This window comes from Lissotriton helveticus, chromosome 9 (assembly GCF_964261635.1).
Source record: "Lissotriton helveticus chromosome 9, aLisHel1.1, whole genome shotgun sequence".
In the NCBI taxonomy this organism is placed as follows: Eukaryota; Metazoa; Chordata; class Amphibia; order Caudata; family Salamandridae; genus Lissotriton; species Lissotriton helveticus.
The window spans coordinates 38977457-38990430 of NC_136070.1; the positions used below are offsets into that span (position 1 = coordinate 38977457).

Sequence of the window (12974 nt, forward strand, 5' to 3'; positions counted from 1 at the left end):
GTCAGCGTGGTACTAATGAGTACTGGTACCGTCGTCATGGTGATTTAAAATGTATGCTGAGGAACTTAGGAACTCCCACATGGTTCCTCACTTTGAGCTGTGCTGAGTATGGCTGGGAAGACTTACTTGAATTTCTACGAGAGGCAAATGCTAACGTAGAAAACATCGAATTCAAGACACCCGGAGAACTGTGCTCTTTGGATCCAGTCAATGTATGTAGGTACTTCAATCATAGATTTGAAGGTATGATGTCTTTCATCATGAATAAGAAGAATCCACCTCTTGGAGAGGTGTTGGATTTCTTCTGGAGGAAGGAGTACCAAGCAAGAGGTGCTCCTCATATACATATGTTGCTGTGGATCAAGGATGCACCTAAATTTGGAACGGATGCAGACGACTCAGTGATGAGTTTCATAGAACAGAATTCTACGTGTGCTGTTCCAAACGCAAAGGAGAAAAAAAGCCTAAGAGAAAAAGTTCTACGTTTCCAAAGCCATCGATGTGGAAAGTACTGTCGTCGTAAATTCCGGAACAAAGACAAGTTCTACACCAAATGTCGTTTCGGCTTTCCACGATCGGTGATTTCTAAAGGAAGAGTGAACAGTTTGATGTCTTCGCTGCGACATAATGTGATGAAGAAATCACCTAAAAACACATACAATTTGAAGAGGAACGAAGAGTCTAAGTACATCAACGACTACAACCCGGTGATTTTGTCCATGTGGAATGCTAACATGGATATACAGTTTGTGGCTGATAACTGTATGGCTGTGGCTCGGTATGTGACATCTTACATCACCAAAAAAGAGAAGACAGAATTGAAGGATATGTGGGAGGACATTTCCCATGAAAAGAGCCTCAGCAAGAAGTTGTACAGTTTCAGTCTGAAGATGTTGTCGCATCGAGAAATCGGAGCTTACGAATGTTCTGACCGGTTGTCTTCAGCAAGTCTCTATGCCAAGTCCAGGAGTATCGTTTGGGCGAGTGTTGGTCTTGCTGCAATGCGTAATCGAGTTCTGAAACCTGTGCGGGAAATTGAGTATTTGGCGGAAAAGGAGCCAAACAGTACCGACATTTTGAAGAGCAACATGTTGGATACATATTATCCAAATCGAAGCAGTCACCTCGAGAATGTTTGTCTGTATGAGGTTCTGCAAAATTACATATTCAAGAGGAACATCAAAGAAGATACTGAGAAAGGAGTGTATGCTGTAATAGGAAGTGAGGGATGTCTGGTCAAGCAAAGAAAATGCCACTTGATAAACCATCGAAAATTGAGTGGCGAATCTCCTGAAAAAAAGGAGTTTTTCTGTTTAGCACTTTTGCAACTTTTTAAGCCTTGGCGTGCAGAAGAGGAACTGCTTGGAGATTTCCTTTGTTACGAAGACTCATTCAATGCTGCCAAGGAGACCATAGAATGTCCTGCTTTTCCCAAATATGTAGAAATGTTGAATGTGGAAATTGAGCAGGAAGCAACGATTGCAGCCGAGATTGCCAGAGACAGTTCTCAGGACAGTCAGAGTTCTGCTTCATTGAGTCAGGATCCACTAGGAGGACCTCTTATCGAAAATGAAGCTGCCACTGCTATGAATGAAGTGGAAAGAGCCATGGCACATGCTCAGGAGGATGCGGTTAACTTAGAAGAGTTGGAAAGACAACTCAACGTTGAGCAGAGGAAAATATATGACGAACTTACCATGCAAATTGATCATGGATTAAGTCATGACAAGAAAGAGTGCTCATGTACGTCGTTGAAGCCTGTCCGACTGTACGTGAGTGGAGAAGCGGGAACTGGAAAAAGTTTCCTTATTAAAGCAATTTCATGTTATTTGCAGGAAAGGACAGAGTCATCGCTGTCTTGTGTTGTCACCGCTCCAACTGGACTGGCAGCACATAACATTAAAGGGATTACTTTACATCGTTTACTGATGCTGCCAGTGGAGCATGACAACAAATTAGAATATCACAAGCTATCTGGAGATGCTTGTTTTGAAGTTTCAAGAGTCTTGAGGAAAATGAAACTTCTTATCATTGACGAAGTAAGCATGGTTTCCAATGTCATGCTTGCCTTTGTGCATTTGAGAATGCAAGAAGTTCTCAAAACAGAGTATGATGTGTTATTTGGTGGCAAACACATCATTGTTTTCGGAGATCTTCTGCAGCTGACACCAGTGAAAGGGCAACCTGTGTTCAAAATGCTCACGCATGAAGATACCAGGAAGTGCTTAGGGAGTATTGGCAACGTCAATATATGGTTAAACTTCAATTATGCTGAACTGCATGAAAATATGCGTCAGGCAAAGGATGAAGTTTACAAGACTATTCTACAAGATGTTAGAATTGGAAAAGTGACCGAGCATGGGAAAGAAGCTTTACATGCACGATTACTGACAAATTTATATCCAGACGAAGATGTTGTGCCTGAGAATATTTTTCAGAAAGTTACTGAGAAAAAATCTGGAATATGTTTGATGCCAACTCTTGCAGAATGTGCGAAATTCAACAACAAAATGTTGCATTTAGAAAAGCAAGAGATTGTGAAATTGGAAGCTATTGACAGAGTAGAGCATATGGGATCAACAATTATTTTGTCTGAGAATCTGAAAACAAAATTGGATTCATTAGAGAAGAGTATATCTAAAACTGCGGGTTTTGAAAAGACTCTGAATGTGTGCTTGAACTGCCGTATAATTTTAAAAAGGAATTTACATGTTGAAAGAGGTCTGGTAAATGGATCAATGGGTAATGTTGTTGATTTTGTGAAATACAGAAATAGAGATGGAATTGAATTTTTAAAAATTAAATTTGATGGCATTGAGGAAGTACAACTAATTGCTCGTTGTTCTGCTAGATTTTTGCTTGTAAAAGACTTATATGTTCGTCGTAAGCAGTTTCCTGTTTGCTTGGCATATGCGGTGACAATCCATAAATCGCAAGGTTTAAGTGTAGACTGTGCATTGGTGAATATTGGCAGTTCTGTGTTCAAGGAGGGTATGGCATATGTGGCATTGTCACGAGTTAGGACTTTATCGGGATTGTACTTGATTGAGTGTGATGTCACAAACATTTGTGCGGATCTAGATTGTGTTAAGGAATACAATAGGTTGAGAAGAGAGTATGCGCCACATTTGCCTCAGTATCCTTTGTTTGAGAAACGTGTGGTAGGCCGGAAACGAAGAAATGTGACCAATACTGGGGAGGTTGTAGCAAAAAGACGAAAAGTCGATGAACCTGAAATTATAAGCAGAAACAAAAAGGATTCTGTTGAAGATGTTGTTGGTTTTCAATTTGAAAACAGTTCTGGTGTCAACTGCTATGCTAATGTAGTGGTTAATGTTTTGTTTTCTCTACAAAATGTAAAAGAAGAGATTGTGGTCAATTCTGATCAAAGATTTTGCAGTTTGTTAAATTCTGTGTTAGAGAAATGTAGCACTGATAGAACAAACATAGAAAGTGTGTCTGAAATTCGAAATCTGTTAGACAGATGTTCAGGCCAAACACAATTCTCTCAAAATAGTCAGCAAGATTGTCAGGAGTTTTTAATGTATATGCTTGATGTATTGTATGCTGAAGGTGTAGATGTAGATCATCTGTTTGGGCTTTCTTATCAATGGCAGCATGACTGCGAGAACTGTAGGGTATCAAGTAGTACTAGTGTAGACTCAGAAAGATTTATATATTTAACTTTGCCAGACAGTAAATCAGTCTCTTTTAATAAGCTAGTAAAAGCAGCTGATCACAATATGGAGTGTAGGCAATGTAAATCTGAAATGATGTCCACATTATTTATACGAACATATGGCCAGTATGTCATTTTAATGTTGCAACGATGTAGGCCTGATGGAACAAAATTGACAACTTTAATTAAAAATTTTGTGGCTTCACAGTTGTCAATATCAGGAAGGACTTTTGTAACTGTAGCAATTATATATCATGATGGTCCTTCAATAACATCAGGACATTATACAGCTTATTTAAAGTGTAGAAATGGCTGGTCATTCTGCAATGATTCTGTTTTAATTTTCAAAAAAAAATTGCCATATGACCTTAAAAACTCTTACCTGGTGTTTTTAAAACCAAAATTTTAGGGAAAGAATCTCGGGATGTGCTCTGAGGAATTTCAAGAAGTTCTCATGGCTCCTACACTATTTGGCCTTGAAGATAAGTGTAGTACAGAGACATAACTTTTTACCATAACACTGGACGTTATTGAGAAATACGTGCACTTTGAATGAGTTCAGAAAAACTATTTCTTTTTATAAGCTAATTGAAGCAGCGAATCAAAACATGGAGTAGAGGGAATGTAAGTCTGCAATGCTGTCTACTGTTTTACATTGCTTTGTGATTAAAAGTGATGTAGAGAATTAAATAATTGTACTAGTCATAAAGGTAGTGTAAGTCTGCTTCATAGTAAGCAGTATCAGTGTGATAGGAAATGTAGAACATGATTGAGCAAGAAGGGGAAGATATTACTAGTCCAGGATTGTGTAAATGATCTTCAACATTTTAATTCTGAAAGTTGCGGAAATGCGAAAAGACGGGATTGGCTAACAAGAAATCCAAGAGTTATACATGGCTCTGACAAGATTTGGCCTTGTGGAATCTTGTGGTAGAGAGCAAGAAGTCATTTATTGTATGTAACATGTTTTTGAAAACGATGGAGGTTTTCTTTCAGAAAGTGGCGGGTTGAAAGTAATAACAGCACAACAGAGTGTAAGCTGTTCATAGGACATCCTTGGCCGTCATGGAAAGTAAGTTAACTTTAAGGAGTTCTGAATTCTGATTTGTAATGTTGTATGGGTTTTTTAAACACAATCATTTTGATTGTGTTTTTTTTCCCCGCTGTTATATGATGAATACCTTCAAGTCACTTTTTAGTGAAATTTGATACATTCTGAGAACAGCAAAAATAAACCATTTAACATGTATAATTAATTCTGTTCTGTTTGCATTTATGATGTACATGTAGAACTGTGTAGGAGGCATGGAGAAGGTGAGGCTTCTGTAAGTGTCAAAGTTGTTGCATACAGTGCTCATATTCTACGTAGTCTTTTATATTTCATTACTTTCACTGTTTCTGACTGATCTAAAAAAAAATTTTTTAAAAGAACAGTAAGTATAAGGGAAGGAAACAGACAGTTATGTTAAAAGAAACACAGCTATAGGGAATAAACTAGGGATACTGTTACCCGCAATCCTCTGCTGATGATGTCACTGAGCATGTCATGAATGATGTAATATGTGACATCATCAGCAGTGGATTACGGGTAATAGTATCTCTAGTTTACTCCCCTATAGCTGTCTTTCTTTTAACATAACTGTCTGTTTCCTTCCCTTATACTTACTGTTCTTTTTTATAAAAAAAATGTTTTGGTTCGCTTCCGGTTCGCGTACCGGGGAGCGAACTGGGAAGCGAACTAAGAGAAATAGAGGTTGGCACAGTTGCAAATATTGTACCAATTTTGTAATAACGGGGAGGTAGTTCTGAAAAGAACTTTTTTTTAAATTGTTTTTGTTGTTTTATATTTTTTTTATTATTTTTCTGAACATTTTTTTACTTTTTTTGAATTTTTCTGAACAGTTTTATATTTTTTTTGTTTTTTTTTCGGAGGGGGCAACGAAAACGATTCATTGTAAAGGGCTCAACAGGAGCAAGAAAACAAAAAAAAAGAATTTATTGTTTGGGGAGTTTCGGAGAAACATGAGCATGATTGTCAATAGCTCTGTTGATCAGAGTGATGCTACTTTCTCCGTAGCAAATGAATCCACTGCAATGTACGCAGACTTGTTTTACTTCACGAAATCTCGTTTGTATATTTGGCACCATCTCCCTGCCCTCTGGTCCCGTTACTTCCGGTACAACAGATCTTCTGGCCATAATAGGGAGATTATCTAGGTCGTCCTGTTCCTCTTCTTCCTCTTCTTGCTGAATTATAACTTTAGCAGGTGGTCCACTCTTCCTTGGATGTGGTGGAGGTGGTGGGGAAGCACCAGCTGAAGCTAGTAAAGAAGCCATTGCTCACTGGTAACAAAGGGTCTTTCTCTCACAATGATGAAAGTCAGAGTGAGGAAAGAAGGAGGGATTTTCACCATTTGGGAAAAAAAATAGTTCTCAACCAATGAAAAGTGTTCATTTTAGATCATATGACCTAGTCTTACATCATTAGGAAACCGAAAGTGAAATGAACCAATGAAAAGTGTTATTACCAAGTCACATGACCTGCTGTGTTTACGTTACGCGCTTTGCAGGGCCTCCCGGTTTGCTTCCAGAAACCTGTGCTTTGCGACTCGGTAAGCGTACGAGTTCGCTAACGTAGCACGTCATATGACGTATCACGCGACAACGCGAAACGTCATGCGGACGGGAGGCGTCACGATGTTGTTTTCTAACGCGGCAGTTGCGGTAAAGAAACGTTTACCGGCTCGCGGTCTATTTCGCGGCATCAAGGTCAGCTAACGGGAAGCTTCCCGATTCGCGAAGCGGGAACGAAGAAAAAAAAATATTTTAAAAAAAAGTTATTAATAAACATATAAAATATATTTTTGGATTTAAAGAAGAATACATTTTACAGCTACAGATATTAGCTGTTAAAAAACCAATGAAATTCACTGAAAAAACCATAGGTTATAGACCATATATAGTTAGGAATTAGCATTTACAAAACCTTGAAAATTCACTGAAAAAAACATAGGTTATAGACCATATATAGTTAGGAATTAGCATTTAAAAAACCTTATTTTACTCACACAAAACCATTGAAATTCCATATATAGTTAGTTGCACTAACTATATATCGCGCACCCGCAATCCACTGCTGATGATGTCACATATTACATCATTCATGACATGGTCAGTGACATCACTGATGACATCACTGATGACAACATCCAGTGATTATGTGTTTCTGTAAAGTTTAAATATGTTTTACATATTGAAGAATGAGTGGATGTATAAGTGTCTGAATGAAGGTTTTAGTAGGTGCGTGATTGACTGTATGAGTGAGTGATTAAATGCGTCTTACTGAATGCACGGGTTAGTGACTAAACTGTCTAAAAGTGTGCATCAGTATGTCTGTTGTTGTGCAAGCTGCTGCATGTGTTGATCAGTAGCTATATAAGTAGCTATATGGGTTATTGATTGGTTGCACAAGTATTTGTATGGGAGACTGAGTGTGTGTATGGCTGGCTGGGAGGTGTGTGACTCTGTGCAGATCAATGTGTACTTGTATCAGTGATTCTATAAGAGAGTAACTATGTGTTAGTATATGTTTCAAAAATGTAAGGTGTTCTGTGTTTAACTGTATAGATGAGAAAATGGAAGTGTGATTGATTCTTTTCAGGACTGACTAGGTGTGTGAGTAACTCCATGGATGAGTGGCAGAGTGTGAGTGTCTGTATAGGTGTATGAGTGCATATGATAGTGTTGTAAAGATGAGTGATTGTATGTATGAATGATTGTATGGGTAAATGAGTGAATGTGTGTGTAAACATAGGAATCACTGAGTGCGTATGTAGTAACTAGTATTGGTGTGTCAATGGTTTCAAAAATTATACTCTGTATTTAACACTGGGTGTAACAGAGGTTATATTAAAGTGTGAGGAGATGCATTGTATTGTCACATGAATGATATCATCAGTGATGGGGTCATTGATGTCAAATGAGATGTCATCAGTGATGTCATCAGTGATGTCATTTGAGATGTCATCAGTGATGTCATTTGAGATGTTATCAGTGATGTCATTTGAGATGTCATCAGTGATGTCATTTGAGATGTCATCAGTGATGTCATTTGAGATGTCATCAGTGATGTCATCAGTGATGTCACTGACCATGTCATGAATGATGTAATATGTGACATCATCAGCAGTGGATTGCGGGTGCGCGATATATAGTTAGTGCAACTAACTACATATGGAATTTCAATGGTTTTGTGTGAGTAAAATAAGGTTTTGTAAATGCTAATTCCTAACTATATATGGTCTATAACCCATGGTTTTTTCAGTGAATATATATATATATATATATATATATATATATATATATATATATATATATATATATATATATATATATATAGAAGAAAGAGTTGCCCCTGGGTGGGATGCACTTACAGGTAGGAATTAATGCCAACGCAAGGGCGCGAGCCGCGAACAGAGTCCTTTTCCTGCCAGACGCGTTTCGGGCCAACGCCCTCTTCAGTGGCAGACCATGTGACATGACGGCAAGCTGCAAGCACCAGTAAATACCCACAGTAATTATACACAGGTGTAACACCTGAAGCAATGCTTTCTGGGACTGGTGGTTTAGTAGAACCCAAGTGGGTCGCCGCCGCCATTCACATGCAAAAAAGTATTAAAAGGATTGCCAATGTCCCCGCAAGCACACCGCAAGTAAAAGGCACCTCCCGTACCACAGTAAGCTGCCCAAATAAGGTAGCTGTGGACCCGCAGTTTTTCCGCGGTAGTGCAAACCCGCGACCGGGCTGGCCGCTAAAAAATGGAAGAAAGAGTTATATATATATATATGAATTAATTTTATTTTTCCCATTTTCCTAACATCCATCAACCCAGTGTCTGCCATAGGTACACAGCTGCACAATAGCATTTATTTTGAAAGGATTATTCCATTGTCACCTGCACCTCCCTTAGTGCCGTATCCCAACTTGATGCACATAAAGCAAACAATTACATCTGTATGTTGTTGTTCTTTCTTATCCTTCCTGAGTCTACATGAACGTTTATGTTGGTGAGGTTTTACAAATGGATACACTCTATTGTTAATTATAACTTAAGTAACCACATTTAAGGATGTTTTTTGTACTGCTAATTCAACTGCAACAATGCCACGTTTTACTGATGGTTTTAGGTGCACAAGAGAAGAGACAATGCCCACAGTACTGCCAGACAGAAGGCTTGTGCATGACATGAAGCATGACCACACAACACGGATATCTCTTAAGCTTGCGAAGCTAAGTGTCACTGCCAATTGACAGCTTCAAGGTGGCCTCAAGAAGAGTGCTACCAGAAAGTGGCAAGTGATAAGAAGAAGCTTGCCACCACTAGTATGTCGCCCCAGACCTTTTTTGGGTAAAATCGTGTTGCTACCTCAGCAGCCTCTGGGGGACTAGCTGGTAGCAGCACTTCTGCATCAGCAGCCCCACCCCATTCTAGTCCCAAGCCCATGTCTGGTACAGGGGCATTCACTCTAACCACAGCAATGCCAACAAGCAGTGATGTTGAATTGGAGTTATCTCTTTCACAGAGTATACCGAATCGCTACCAGAAACTTAGCGGACTTAGTGGACAACAACAGCCGCAGCCAGCTATAGTATTTCACTAGTAAGAGCACTTACGGATATTGAGCTTCATGCTGAGTAAGTGCTAGAAGCACCTCTTTCAGAAGTTCCATTGTCTTCCAGATTTCCAGCAAGAAAAAGGAGGGGTACCCCACCATCTTCTCCAAGCACCCCTTCTGATGATCAAGACTCCACTTGGATGACGCCTCAGTCTGAGACACGCCAGGAGAGGCTAGTGAAAAAAAGAGTGCCTGAAATGCTTGGCGTTATGGATGAAGAAGAAGAAGAGGATGATGACGAGGCCTGCACCAGTGGAGACTGAGGCTACATCATCTCAACCTGCTCTAAGGAATGGCCAAACAACCCACTTGAGAAAATATGATGGAATCTGCTGGGAGGCGCACCTTGGCGGCCCAAAAATTGCAAGTGGTATTGGTGAAGGTGGTGAGAGAAGGGAATCTGATCCGATCACGGTCGAAGGTGAAGAAGAGGGTGACATTTTTGTTATGCAAATCAGCCCTGTTTGCAGCAGTGCAGTAGTATCATCCACGTCAGCAGCATTGCAATGGCGCAAGACTCAGAGTCAGGTCAAAACACCAATGCAAAACCATTACAGAGACTTTCCCACTGAGAAACACATTGAGCCTACGACCTTCAAGAAAACCCCTGTACCCGTGGCATCAGAACAGAAAAATATCCAGGCTACTATTCCTAGCTTGTAGGAAGATGGCTCTCTATATAGTGTACTAAAAAGAAGTACACTGTGCAAAGAGTCCTGTGAATCCCCAAAAGGTAAGCAGATGTAAAAGTAGACAAGCAGTTAGGCTTATCAGAGGTTAGTGCTAAGCACATGTTCTACTCATAAAGGCAACAAATGAGACACACACTCAAGAATTATTCCGAGACAAATTTATTAAAATAAAGTTGATGTTTATGTAATTTTCAAGACAAAGAAAACAGTTCTAAGGTAAGAACTCTAAGAGTTATGTTTTTTCAAAGTTCGGAAAATATATCAATTACGCACCATTGAAAACAATTGGGAAAAGTAGAAAAATGCATAGAAAATCAGGCAATACTTTCACAAAGTTCACCTTCTCATTTTAGGTTAATGCCAGGACCAGGTCCAAAGTTCCAGCAGGAGAAGTGCGGGAGCATCCAGTTGAAACGCAAGTAGCCATCAAGGTGCAAGGAAACACATGTTGACAAATATCCAGCCCATGTACTCTTTATGGCTTGCCTGTTCACTTACAACATCCCAAAATAGACTGGACATTGTAGGGGCATATCTGCTCATGCATATATGCCCTCACATAGGTGCCACATGCCTTATGGCTATAGGCCTTCAGAAAGGATGACTTATCTATATCTTATGCAGAGTATGGGTGGCATGGCACAGAGGGCTATGCCCCATGTCAGTGCTTCAATTTTCTCTGCAGTAAGACACACAGTGTCAGAGTGCATAGCCTTGGTGAGGGGTCCCTAGGGTGCCACACCAGTCCTGCAGCCCCAGAGGACACTCTTCAGTACCCATGCCGTAGGAACCAGGTGTACTATTTACAAGGGTTTTACAGGGGTAACTAAAGTGGTGCCAATCATGGTACAGTGGCTGGAGAAATAGATCTGGCACTGGTAACCTGGTTAGGAAGGACCCAGAGCACTCACAGTTCGAAATCACATCAGGCAAAAAGTAGGGGCTAACCATTCAAAAATAGGCACTTTCCTACATACCACTCCCCACATATGAAAGAGGATGAGACTAACCTTTCCCTCGAGAGTCTTCATAGTCTTATTGAAAAACCTGGCATGGGCATCTGCATTGGCATGGTCAGTCCCAGATCTGTAAAGTCCATTCCCTGTAGGGATGTGGACCACCTAAACAATTTGTGGATTTTTTTTTTTGCCTCGGCATTAGACCTATCTGCCAGTACAATTATATGAGATCAAATCCTCTCAGCTGTGTGGCTGCCCCCAACATATAAATCAGCTTATCATCTCTTGGAATTGTATGTGCAACTGTTTTTGTGACTGCATTGAGCCCCCTGTTGTCGACACGAAACCTAATTTCTTTCTTTCCACCATGGGAATGAGGCTTGGGGGCTAAAACAACTGAGGTGGCCCAAGGGCTCTCTGAGGGTTCAATGATACCAAAATGCAGCATCTTGCTTACCTCAGCTTTGATGTTTTCTTTGACATGATCAGACTGCCTGTATATTTAGCTTTTGACAGGTAGGCTGTCGCCAGTGCTCACATCATGTGTACACCAGTAAGTCTGACCAGGGGGTCAAAGAAAAGAGCTCAGTAAACTGATTTAAGACTTGCCTGCAATTAGTCTGCTCTTGGGCAGTGAAGGTGTCTTAAAAGACTCCATCTACTTACTCATCTTAGGGTTGAAGGAAAGGAGATCGGGGAGTGGCTCTCTCTTTGCCTCCTGTTCCTCATCCTTAATCATAAGCATGGCCACATCAGCCCTGTCATTGTAGGGTTTAAAGCAATTTACATGTATTGCCTACTTGGGGTTTCTACATCTGCCAAGGTCAACTAAAAAGGTGACCTCTCATTTTCTTTCAAAGATAGGGTAGGGCCTAGGTCATTTGTCCTGAAGTGCCCTATGTGCCGCAGGATTCAAAACCCATATGTTCTGTCCTGATTGGAATTCCACCCAGCAGCCTTTTGATCATACCAGAGCTGCTGGAGCTCTTGGCTGGCCTCAAGGTTTTTGGTTCTTTTTTCATGTGTTCAGCAATACTTGAATGAAGGTCATGTACATAATCCACAATGTCTTGTTGTGGTTCCTGGAGGAGTATCTCCTAGCCTTCCTTGACAAGACAGAGGAGCGCTCTTACAAGATGTCCAAACAAAAGTTAAACGGGGGAAAACCCTGCTCCCCTTTGTGGCTCTTCTGTGTAAGCAAAAAGCAGGTAAGGTAGTGAAACATCCTATCTCCTGTGTATTTCAGGGAGTTCACCAATCATGCCTTTTAGGGTCTTGTTAAATCTTTCAACAAGCCAATTTGTTTGCAAGTGGTATGGTATAGTGAACCTATAGATCACCACACACACAACACACATGTGTCTTGAGAATGCAGACATAAGGTTTGTAGCTTTGTCTGATAACACCTCCTTAGGAAAGCCAACCATAGTAAAAAATACCAAGGAGGGTCTTGGCCACTGCAGGTGCATTGGTGTTCCTTAGACAAATTGTCTCAAGGTACCTAGTGGCATGATCCACCACCACCAGATTAAATGTATTCCCTGATGTGTTTGGAGGGTCAAGGGGACCAACAATGTAAATCACTTCACTTTCAAAGGGCAATCCAACCACTGGAAGTAGATGTAAGGCAACCTTCAGGTGGCTATCTGTCTTGCCACTGGCCTGACAGATGGCACAGGAGTTGCAAAACTCCATCCCTTTTTGGGACATTCCTGGCCAATAGAAATGGTTGACTACCTTATTCCAGGTTTTTGTCTGGTCAAGATGCCCAGCTAGGTGAATATCATGGGCCAATGTGAGGAGGAATTCTCTAAACTGCTGAGACACTACCACTCTCCTAGTGAAACCAGGTTTGCGGTCTCTGTTTATAGGAGTTCCTCCTCCTAATAGGTCCTATGGGGAACCACTGACACTTCCCATTTTCCTGATCAGCAGCGTGCTGCCTCAGACTTTCAAGAGCAGGGCTGG

At 40.5% G+C, this 12974-nt stretch overlaps 1 protein-coding gene across 4 annotated transcripts in view; it reads left to right on the forward strand.

The window, feature by feature from the left end:
• LOC144782607 (uncharacterized) overlaps nucleotides 1-12974 on the forward strand; it is a 913515-nt gene that overhangs the window by 624621 nt on the left and 275920 nt on the right. For all 4 annotated transcript variants that reach the window (XM_078661973.1, XM_078661972.1, XM_078661971.1 and 1 more), the window contains one exon: nucleotides 10401-10478. In XM_078661973.1, coding sequence (XP_078518099.1) covers nucleotides 10401-10478 — 78 coding nt within the window. The remainder of the gene's footprint in view (nucleotides 1-10400; nucleotides 10479-12974) is intronic.